Raw genomic sequence first — 12121 nt, forward strand, 5'->3', positions numbered from 1 at the left:
GGCTTGTTTGTTCAAGATCTTGGGGGCAAACCCAGGATATCTGCACTACCTAATGCTCAAGTTACTGAGAGCAGGACCTGCATCTCAGGTGCCCCCTTGAAAGTGTGACCTTCCTGGTGGGGACTGGAGGCAAAGTACAATGCCAGCAGCACAGGGAGATAAGGTGTTATCCCAGCTCTACCCTAGAGATTATCTGGGCAAAGTCTCAGACTAGCTGAAATAACACAAAACCGCCAGGGAGGGGAAGTGAGGGGAGCTGGGCTGGATGCTGGGCTCTGATTATCTTATGCCTGTCTTAAGTCCCAAGGCAGGATGGCTCACCTCTTCTCCTATGCTCACAATAAGTAACCAGAGGGTCCTTGCTTACGCTGCTATCTTAAAACCTCTTGGTTTGAAGAAACTTTTTGAAAGAAAGAGGTATTCCTCTAAAGTGGAAACTGTGTTAAAAAAAAAAAAAACCACCACCAAAAAACCAACCTCCATCCAGCTAAAGCAATAGCATTCCCAGCACTGATCCTGTCAGAGCACCCACTGCCTCTTGCAACTATTGCCCTACACCCCCACCTTGCTGCACTGACCAAGGTTCAGCAGCTGTACTGGGTTTTGTCCTTGCTGACCAGGCAGCTCTTAGACCTTTCCTGTTTTGGCAAACTGCCTTTTGGCTCTTGCCACCCATTGAGCCCATGAGGCAGGAGAAGCAGGCAGAGCCCCTCTAGTTCATAGCAGAGAAGCACTGCAGCCTGCAAGCAGCAGAAGGGACCACTTACCAACCTGCTGTCACACCCACCCACCATGTAGGGTATTACAAGGCAACAGATACACCCTGGTCACAAGACTCACCACCAGCTCGCTCTCCCTCACTCTGAAACTGCCATCTCAACCACACGAATTCAAAAGGGGCACAGACTGCCTTTTTTTGCAAGGGTGGCTTGTACTAACACTATACAAACTAATGACAAGTCACTACTGCTTGGCAGCATACTGCAGTGCCATGTTGAGGGCTGTCAGGGGCCTTAGTATGTCCTTGCACCACAACCTCTTAGATCCTGTGACCTAACTCTTTCAGGCCAGCAGCACAGCTGCTAGTTTTAAGGAAGAAGGAAAGATTATTTGAAAGACACTGCTAACACTGGGCACTAGGGCCTTGCCCTGTCAACACAAGCTGTGCTAGTTGCACTTAAAATAACCTTAATAAGGTAACAACAGGAAATTTGGGCAGGGAGACACCACCACCCCCCCCCACCCCCCCCACCATCTCTGTGCCTGAAGGGGCAGCTTCAACTGCAGCAAGGACCAAACTCCCAGCTGCTGCAGGGTAGGGGACTGCAGCTACATCAACATAGCAAAGTTGGGCAAAAGCCTCTTCTTCAAGGAATGCAAAACTATAGCTTATATGTGTCAAAACACAGCAGCCATAGACCCTACACTGCACAACAGCTCAACTGCTATTTCAGCAGGGCTTTAATTGTATTCCCCTTGCAGTCACTTCCCTCCCCTATAGTCTCTTCCAAAAGAGCTGAATTACACACTTTGTTAACCACTTTTTGGTAAGTAAGTAAACTGCCACTCACATTCAAAATGGATACCAACCTCTCTTCCTTTATGAAATAACCTTTACAAACAGCCCCGGCCTGCCTTTTCGTTTACATGTTTTATTAAAAATTTACATAAATGAACACACTCCAGCAATTGGGGTATGCAGGTGTCCTAGGTTAAAAAAATATACAAAATCCCAAGCCCTCATGGGCAGGGCAGCAGCAGGTTGCAGCACGACCTCACTTCCTTTGAACAGTGGTGAAAGCTGGCATCTGGATGGGCTGGATTGAATGGACTGGCTGAAAAACAGGCTTCTTCCGCATGTCAGAGAGTGTTTTCACAGAAGGGAGAAGCTGGTTTCTCTTGATGATCTGCAGTGCCAGCTGCGTGTTACCTATAAGACAAGTTTCAATTAAAAAAAAAACCAAAACAAAAAAACCCACCTTTGTATGACTTATGAATCGCTGTTCTCTGAACAGAGCTGACAAGCCAGCCCTGGGCCCAGACCATGTACACTAGCAGTCTTCCTATTCAGTGAAATGCTGACATGGACATTAAAAGTATTTATTAGATAAAAGTAAATGTGAAACAACAGCATTGCTTGATTTCTACCTGTTATTAGCTGGAGACACTGAACTTTTATCTTGGAGCTGGAAGATGCCAGAGCACCTTCTGAATTCCTGAAAGGCACCTCTTCTCTCACTCATCTGCACAGTGAGACCCTAAGTTTCACACAAAATGCCCTCACAATGTGACATTACAGACAGTAATGCAAATGTCAAGGGTGTATATAAAACGTTTTTAAAACAAGAAATCTGATTTTCAACTGTATGCATGGCCTATCAAATAAATACCAATATAAACGGAAAATTATTCTGTTAAAAATTAAACCTATAAAGTTGTAGGAGAAAACCCGCTAAGTTCTGAAAAGAACATTTCTCCCTCTTATCAAATACTTTTCTTTCACTAAAGTTTTATTTTCAGAAGAGATGCACTGTTTTGTTGCCATTTATAGAACAAAAAATGTTTTTAGCTCCTCTTGGTTATATACTTAGAAGGGGGTAAGAGACGTAAATCCCACTTTCTACTGTCTTCTGCTCTGTACTACTTTGTTGCAGAAAGAAAGGTTTCCAAAATTCCAACTTCGAAACACCTTTATGAGAAAAGCTTTGTAGAAGTCTCAATTCTGAATACAAACGCTCAAGTCCTCTGCCTGCCTGCAATGCAAGACAACTGAAGGGGAACAAGCACACTGAACATTTCACAACACAGATATTAAGCCCCAAGGGGCACAGGTCCGCAACCATGACAGCTTCAATGGTGCAGCTGCCCCAATCTGCTCACACTGCAGAATTCAAGTGCAATCTTTCCAGTTTCCCATTATGTAGAGTTCTTTTTCCCATGCAAACACAGTGAACCTTCAAAAGGAAGGATTTTGGAAGAGAGCTATCGCTATTACAAGCTTTGTTACAGTACTTGCTACATAGCCCTTGACACGGCTTCTTTGGGAAACTTGGATTGCAGTTGTCTTTTCATTAAAAGCCTTTCAAGCCCTCTTTATAGTATAAACCTCACCGAGGGTTTTACTGAGCCTAACCAAGACCACTGCTTTCTGTGCAGAGTATGGAGGATTTCAGCTCGGAAGATGAATGTTTAGGAAGCCTGGAGTGTGTAAGAACAGAACTGCAATAAACAATGGAAATGAAGGTGTGGATACATGGATCCATAGCAGTGTAAAATGGAGACAGGGCCTAAAGGGTGTCATTGAAAATACTGGCACAACTCTATAAAGACTAGGAATGATGACTACCACCCTCCTCCCCTTGTATCCCAAATCTAGGTCGACAGAACATTTCAAAACTTAAGAATTTGTTGTAACATTTTGCCTATGAGGGCTAGCTGTAAACTTCAAGGAAAAATCCAAAATGTTAAAAATACCAAGTTACATTCAACACTGCAGCTTAAATGTTAAATTAGGAATTTTAAGGGGGGGGGGGGGATCAATTCCTTACCGTTCTGTAATTCAAGATATACAGCCAGCAGAATAGCCTCTGGAGGGATCTCTTTGGGGTGGATCAGTGAAGCAGCCTTATTGAAAAAGAAACGAGTGGGGAGAGAAAGTGCTTAAGAGAAACATCCAGCTTGAAGAAAGTGCCTCTTAACAAGACTGTCACCATCATCTTAGCTAACAAAAACAAGTAACAATTCATAACCTAAGATAAGATTTTTCAAACTAATACACTCTATTAGGTTTATGCACACAAGGAGAGACTGAAAGATTGTCTGCCTCACAAGATTGTTTCACACTAATTAGCAGCACCATCTGCTGTGTACTTATGTTAATATGAGTCTGTAATTCTTGGGCCAATCTACTGTTTTCCTGGTGAGTTGTCAGGTGAAGAAGGTAACCGCCACTGCTCCAAAGTTCAGAATACAGAGTTAACAAGGATCATTCACTAGCTTTCCATATGCAAATACTTTTCAGCTATGAAGTCAATGAAGCTGTCTTCTACATTAGCTCCAGATCCAACTCCCTACTCTTGATCTACAGCACACTGGGTACGTGCCATTGACTTAATTTGGCTTGAAGGTCCCTGTGTTCCACCTGACAGGCGTCCTGAGCTGAGAGCCTCCAGAACAACACAGCTCTGCAGAACTGCCTCCAGACGTCCCAGACAGGTCCCTGCTTTCTGTCTCACCAGCTTCTACACTCAGAGTCACCATGTATCACCAGATTCTGCTTCTCATTCCCTTCAGTTCAAACAGAAGGGCGCTCTGCACTTTTAAATCTAAGTGGGAAAGGGGTGGAGAAAGTAAGGGGGGGGGGGGGGAGAGAAGACAAAAGAGAGAGCAGGCTGCCAGGCCTTTGAAAGGAAAATATTGTTTCCCTCCTCCTTATCCTTTGCCTTCCTTCTTCCAAGGTCACTGAATACCATCATCATACTGGTATTTAAGTACCACACCAGTGGTTCTGCATGGTAATGCCTAGCCATGAATAGAAAGAAAAATGACAAGAGAGAAAGAATTTCTGTCCCAACCTCTGAAACTTACTATTTTCAACTACATTTCAAATGTGAACGTTTGATAATCCTAGTACAAGGATGACTCCCGTGATCTCATTAAGACTGAATCCTGTAAGTCCACCTTTTCTATAAGTGCCCAGTACAGAGGGCAGGAAAAATACACATTTGTCTCTATAAATTTGTGTAATTAAATTGTAAATTGATCCATTTCCTGAGAAAGAGAGGACACATCTGCACAAATGATGACAAGGTAACAGGACTGATTCTGTATCAAAAATGGGTGCAAGAAGATGATTTGCTACAGGGATACCTGGTTGTGGTACCTGGTGTCTGCATCTTTTTACAACAAACAGATGGTAGAGATGCTCCCTCAGAAGAAACCACTTAGTTAACAAACTAAATAAAAATAAGCTGATCTGGCCATCCACTAAACTGTGAAGAAACTGTTCTATACAGTGTTTCACATCTGCCAGTTCAAGATTCAACACCCAGTAGCAACATGGGGTCTTCTGACAGAGAGGGAGTGAGCAGCTCCTGACAGACCTGATCTCACCAGGAGCTCGTACTGGGGACACAGTTTGACCACTAATAACAGAGGATCCTTCTCATCCCTCTATAATCTGCACCCCATAATCCGGAATCGGAACTCTCCTTATGGCATGGTAGGAAGTAGGGAACATGAGAATTACGAAGACTGAAAGACAAAGCAAATCACTTCCCTTAGTCCTTAAAAAAAAAAAAAAAAACAAACCCAAACCTGCCCCAAAAACCCCCGCCCCAGCCAAGTTCTGGAAATATCCCGTTCATCAATCCCTGCTTTCTCCCTTCACGCAAAGGTTAGTCTCTGTAAGCACCCTGGCCCTGACCTGCTGTACCACTCTGGCTCAGGAACTCTGAACTGCCACATAAGTTTTGTTGTTTTAGGAAGTCTTTCTCAGGTGCTCTTCAGAATGGATAACTGGTAATTATCCAATTTTAAAGCTACCTTAACAAGCAGTTTTCAGCAATTACCTCAAATGCCCCAGCATTTCAGAACCTAGAATCTCACTCGTAAGTTAAACACTTTGTAATATTTTTTTATTCTGTTGCCCAGTGGGGCCCAACTAGCCATGGGAGCCACGCATCTCGTTTCAGTGAAGGATATGTGCTCTCCGTTGCTTCCCCTCATACAATGTAACTGCACACACAGAGAATAATTAATGTGTGCATACAAAATAATTAATGTGTGGGGCTTCCCAAAAGCACTGAGTTTATTGTAGATGCAGAGACCTACTATACTTCACATCCACAGATGGCCTTACGCTCCTTTGGGCTTTACACGTGTGCTACAGAGCCCAAGCCCAGACACCTGCCCAATCCTAAGAGGCCTCAGGAGGAAAAAGTGCAAGACAACTGCCTTAAGCAGTTGAGAAGAACTTCACAGAAGTTGAACCTGTTCATCTATACAACTACTATGAAGTAAGTATTTGGAAGACTGCTGTTTCGGTTTGCAGCTTGACAATGCATTTGATTAGTCTTCCTGACAGACAGGAATGGCTGCAAAAAGAGACAAATACATCATCATTGAAAGAGATCGGTCCCAGCCATAAGAAGGACCAAATGACACAGGCCAAGTGAAGACAGAGAGTTTCAAAAGCAGTACTTGAGAATTCTTGGGGCAAGAGGCAGGCAAGAAACATACCTCCAGCAGAATTGTAGTTTGTTCTCACAGCCCTAAAGTTAATAGCTTAGATGGTGAGTTATTAACTGATTAGAAAGAAGTAAACTCAAGGCCCTTGAGAACTTTCTCCTCTGAAAGATAACAATTGCTATTGGACCATTTTAAAAAAAATTAGAAAAAGTGAAATGGCTTCCTAGTCATATTCCACTGTTTTGATACGATTGGGGGGGGGGGGACGGACACGGACGACACACACACCAACCCAAACATGCTTCACATAGCGGTACTGAACTATTTACACAAGTAAGAAATTTGGAATTCCTTTATTTTATGTTACTAATATAGGTTGGTTCATAAAGACAGAAGAGAGCCGCCATCTCAGCAAAGTCTACAAATAAGCCTGTGCTATGAAATCACCAGGATTTGCCATGATCTAAAAGGCACTTTGAAGGAATACCATTTGTCCCTAAAGCTGTCTTGAGATTGTTTTCCATACCTGATGAAGACACTTTCGAGCTTTGTCATATTCACTCCTTAAGCAGTAAGCACTTCCAAGGTTAAACAACATCATTGTTCGTGCAGATGTGACCGAACTAGGATAACACTGTGGGGTCTGCTTGCCAGCTGCAATTAAAAAAAAAAATTTTTTGTTCTTACACTTTTATTCCAAAATGGCCAAGTAAGTTCCTGTACACTGCTGAATATGGTGGCTGGTACTTACAAGATTCCATCGCCTCATTCTCTCCTTTGTCAGACCCTACAAAGAAAAAAAAAAAAACACAAAACCACAAAAACCATCATGTTCCATGAGCTTTTTGTATTATTTTGAAATAAGCTTTAAAAGATACAAATTTGCTTCTTTCTTCATGGTCTGACATTAAAGAGGGGAAATATATCAGCTTGCTCAAGAGTTTACGCCACTTAAGACTTCCTATCTTTAATGTTTTGCTTTTAGATTTGCAGACGAGTACAGTGAAGTTTAAACTGCAGACACGTCACTGAAATCAGAGCTGCTGTAGAGTTAACTATACAGATGGGCTCTGAAGTATTTTTCTGTTACAGAATACACACTCCCAACTGGAAGCAGTGCAAGAAGATTGAGATATAGATTAACTAAGTTCTCCCCACTCTTATCGCTCACTAAATGCAGTAAGTAGACTTCACTGGTACTCCAAAGCCTGGTTTAGAGACTAAAAAGCTGGAAGAGAAGGTATGAAGCCCAAACTTAACTATAATTGCACATTTAACAAAAGCAGCATTCAAAGGTTACCTTCAAACAAGCCAGAATGCTACAATGTACAGTTCTATTTATGTTACAGAATTAACCACTTCAAAGGAATGACAAACATGCAAAAGACAAACCAAACACAAAGTAGGAACTAAAGCCAGGAAAACAAAACCACAACAACAAAAGCACAAACAAAAAACCCCCAAACAACCTACGGTCTTAAAACAAGATGTCTTAATCATCATTATATTTGTATATAGAAAGTTACAGCAGGAAGGCAGCTGAAAGCATAACCCGTTCTAATGAAGTGTGGATTTGTTAACCTTGATCCTGCTCATTTGAAGAGATCCCGAGGGAAACATCAGTGACATTCTCGGGGTTCAAGTGAGTGATGGCATCAGATATTCTGTCTAGCGAGATGAGAGCTTCTGCTGCATACAAATGCCCAAGAAACCTACAACAGCAAAGGGTTAGGTACAAATGTCAGCATAACAACCCCCACAATTTGTTATGTAAAACAAACTGAATGCAGTTTTTAACACGAGCACATGAAAATTAATACTTGAAACACTTGCATGGAAATTAGATTGCTTATAAAGTATTGTCATAATACCCAGTTCTGCCATTTACTGCTTTTAGGCACTAATATTGTGAAAAAAAATCTGCACCTGAGTAATGACAATTTATTCATGCACAGGAATTGCCATTCCAGAAAGACAGTACCTTGGTATGGCTTTATCTCAGAGAATTAAAAAAGGAATCCTTACAACAACACCCCAGGATATGGATACATCTATAATTTGAGGCGTTGAGTGACTTTACATTCAATAAAAAAATCAAGCTAATTCTGTAAGATAGCTGCATTTCTAAGGACAGCTACTCTACAGGCTTGTCCATGGGGCACAAACACCTTTCCAACTGCAGGTTTTGCAAAAGAATTAAGCAAGTCTGATGTTTGACATTTGTAGTTCAGCTCAGCTGATCAGCAGCTTTCCTTTTCAGCTTTGGAACAGAAGGAATCCTCTCGATCGAGAGCATAGTTAGCTTGCAAATATTTAATTTGAAACAAAAGTTGAGCAAAAAAGTTCACGCTTGTTCTATGCAGCTGTATACAGCACACTTCAAACTGACTGTATAGTTGGTTGTAATGAATTACAAAACATAAGGTAAAATATCAATCATCCAAAGTAACTTCTGCAACTTAGATCCGATACAGCAAATGTAACTTTCTACATGCAATTTGTTTCACTTAAGAAAACAAGAACACTTCAATATTCCCAATCTGCACAAAAGCCTAGTTTCCTGAGACCGAGATACACGGTGCTCTGTCTTTGCAAAAACCTGTTATCTAGTGTTTCTTGCACCACATAATTTTGTGAAGGCAGTGTTACCATTATGTGTTACCTTGCAAACTCCTCTAATATCTTGCTTATACAATGACTGTGCAAAAAGATAAGCTTCTGCAGTAGTTTGAAGCATGGGAGCCATTTTAGAGTATGCTGCCAGCATATAAAAATAAGCACAAGTTAGCTTGCTTTCCACAAGTACATTACCAGTTTTTAAAAATATCATTACTACCATAAAAACCTCTGCTATATTTTATCCTGTGTATGACATAGGAATTAAATGCACAAACAAGGTCAGAAGGACAGGGCTAAAGCTGCCTTTTTTGAATTTGCACACATGTATGAGACCTAGTGGGTAGAAACAGAATGAGCTTTGAATATCTTTCCAAAAAATAGTGCCAAATGAGAACTGAAAAAGAGAAACTGAAGAATGGAACCTATATAAGCAACAGTAGCAGGTGAAGTGACAGTCCTGCACACCCAAGATCTGGTACTCTACTGACTGAGCAAACCTTCCCCTCCGAGGCTGTAGTTTCATAAGCGAGCTTTCAGCAGCATGCTGGCTTGGGCTGATGTTGTCTACCCCCAGCTGCTCATTCCTGCCCCTTGTGCTGTGCCAACACAAGCACGTGCAGCCCCATAGTGAATCAGGACAGAGACCTGACGGTCCTGCCACTGCATGGGACCCATAGCTGGAGATTCAAATAGCAACAAAAGCAGCGATTGATTCCGAATTACATGGAATTCACATACAAACGAGGGGACTCACGTTCCTGCGTGTCAATGAACATTTAGTCAGGGCTTCAACAAGAACAGGAGCGGGCCAAGCAATTCTTTGCATCAGATACAGAATTGGCAAGCAGCTACAGACATTGGAAGCTTCAACTCAGAACTCTCCAGCAAAAAGCAGGGCTGAGAAAGAAGAAATGATCACATCAGACTTACTTAAGAGACCCTGACAGCTTTGGTTGCTGAAGAAGTTTATCTGCGTGATTCAATGCCATAAGGTTATCACCCAAAGCCAGAGCCACGTAAGCACTACACGCAAGTATTGAGCACCTGGAGGGAAAAAGAAAAAAAAAAAAGGGAAAGAAAAAAAAAGAAAAAAGGGAGGGGGGGGAAAGCCAATATGTTAAAATGGAGAATTCTGTGATTCCAAATGCAGCTGTTAAATTTCCTTCTTGTTAAGTGCTAAAGAAATAAATCATAAATTTTCAATAATGTCTTTGCATCAAACTATGAAGTAAAGGAGCTAGTGTTTTGTTATCTGTGGCCTCAATCGCATCCTCTGAATTAGAAGATATATACATTGTGTTCTACCAGTATAAACCAAGGACCACCATGGTGTGCTCACTAAGATTTTGCAATTTTGACCATAAATAACAGATTAAAAAAAGATGGACCTCACCACATGCGTCATTTTTGTCATGGACAGTCTCCCTTTGTCACCCGCTTTTTATTCTTTTTGCCTTGCACTCTCATTTGTACTTCCCTGCCCTCCCCTTCTCCTGCAGCAAAGGGTAGCAGATTTGTAGATTTCTACAACATACAATCTACAAACACATAGTAGCAATCAATTAAGTTGTAACATATTTCACTCTTACACTGTACAATGTTTGCACACAGGGAGACAATAAATGCTGGAGAATTTGGCATTTCCAGTTTTGTGTTCAATTGAGAGCTGTAATCCACTGCCAAGACTCTGATTGATACGTGGCATTTTGTTGCTGTCACAGTCTATCTTTCCAAAACCACAAAATCTCTGACAGTTCCTGTAATGAAATCTGAACTACTCGCATTTTCCATCTTCAAACAATAACCCCACGTCAGGATGCCATCATTAGGCCAAGCTTCACACTTCCCCCCCTCCCCAAACACAGCACTCGGGGATATTTTCTACTTCGTAAGGCATTATTCAGTGCAGGCTGCCTTGTCCTCCAGGCACAAGCTTCTGCCCGCGACACCTTGCTGTGAGCATGGACCCTGTCCTTCCCCAGGGAGCAAGAGTGGATCCTCTTAGTGGGCTCTCACATCGGGAGTGATGGGAGGAGAGCCTTCGACTCTCCCGCCAGTAGGTGGGCTATTACCGCATCAACCTTCTGGCAACCGTCAAGCCCACTTTTGGTCCAGCAATAAGTCATGTAATTCGTGGCAGGACCTGGGGTGCCTTTATTCCCCTTTCCCAGGAGGCATGCTCCTTAATTATGCACAAGCAGGATAAGAAACTTCTCCAGTGTTTCTCCCTACCCCCCACTTCCTCTCCACCGTGCTCAGATGTCACATCAAATCTGAACACGTACAAAAGCTTGAGAAAGGGAGAGGAAAGCTTCCCCAGCTCAAGTCCCAAACCTAAAATATTTCTGAAAGGTTGTGACTGGGGAGGGGAAGGGAACGGGGGGGGGGACGGGGGACCTCTGTAATAACAGCCTGCTTCTAACTAGCCTCTTCTTGTCCCTGCCTCAAGGAAGCGCAGCTTTTAAACCCGCAGAGATGCTAAGTGTCACCAGCTAAATACCCTTATGCAGAAGTCAAGGCCTGCAGAGTTGGTTGCTACTGCCCTTTACGTCAATGTGTCTTCTATTTCCCACAACTTTTTTTAAAGCCTATTTTTATTTCTGAAAGTGTAAATTTAAACACAAGACGCACTCCAATCACACAATAGGTAAGTCCAGCAAAACTGAAACCTACTCCTCTGTTCTAAGGACTCATCACTCTTTAAGACTTGTAAGAGCTGGCAAGATTCTTCAGCAACAGCTATTTAAAGAAGAGGAAAATATTCAGATTTTCTTCCCTGCAGTACTGTTCTTCAGCACTTGGATCCATTGTTGAGCCGGCTAAACCAAACGCTCAAGAGAGCTGACAGCTAACCGGAGCAGAAGAATTGCACCACAAGGGAAAAGACAAACTAGTTTTTCACCCCGGTCAGGATTCTGACAAAACTCCACGGGTCGCCTTTGAGCACAGCAGACTTCCAGCATCACTGAGCCTCTGCATACCCTAAATAATACTGCCTTTGCAATAGGAAAAAGAAAAATGTTTTTTTAAACTGCCAGATTATGTCAAACAGCCTCCTGTGTAGGTCTGGGCAATAAGATTTGTCAGCCCACACTGACTGCAAGTTTACAGAACCCAAACTCCGCATCTGACTTGGCTTATTTCTCAGGCAAAGGGCGAGCCAGAGCAAATCCAGTTGTTCAAAACTTACTATCAAGGCACCAAAAATGGCACTTCTAAACCATTTAGAGAACATCACTAATCTGAAGTAATTTAAAATAGCTAACTAAGCACAAAAGTGGATATAAGCTATCTACTTTTCATGTGGCAACGC

At 42.3% G+C, this 12121-nt stretch overlaps 1 protein-coding gene across 2 annotated transcripts in view; it reads right to left on the reverse strand.

Annotated features, from left to right (window-relative positions):
- Nucleotides 1-1632: 1632 nt before the first annotated feature.
- The window catches only part of CNOT10 (CCR4-NOT transcription complex subunit 10), a 36065-nt gene continuing 25576 nt past the window's right edge, over nucleotides 1633-12121 (reverse strand). For both annotated transcript variants that reach the window (XM_076331118.1, XM_076331119.1), the window contains exons 14-19: nucleotides 9739-9852; nucleotides 7771-7901; nucleotides 6941-6976; nucleotides 6716-6843; nucleotides 3549-3624; nucleotides 1633-1930 (exon numbers count right to left, since the gene is read on the reverse strand). In XM_076331118.1, coding sequence (XP_076187233.1) covers nucleotides 1776-1930; nucleotides 3549-3624; nucleotides 6716-6843; nucleotides 6941-6976; nucleotides 7771-7901; nucleotides 9739-9852 — 640 coding nt within the window. In that variant the 3' untranslated portion in view covers nucleotides 1633-1775. The remainder of the gene's footprint in view (nucleotides 1931-3548; nucleotides 3625-6715; nucleotides 6844-6940; nucleotides 6977-7770; nucleotides 7902-9738; nucleotides 9853-12121) is intronic.

The sequence above is a fragment of the Aptenodytes patagonicus genome, chromosome 2 (assembly GCF_965638725.1).
Source record: "Aptenodytes patagonicus chromosome 2, bAptPat1.pri.cur, whole genome shotgun sequence".
Lineage (NCBI taxonomy): Eukaryota > Metazoa > Chordata > Aves > Sphenisciformes > Spheniscidae > Aptenodytes > Aptenodytes patagonicus.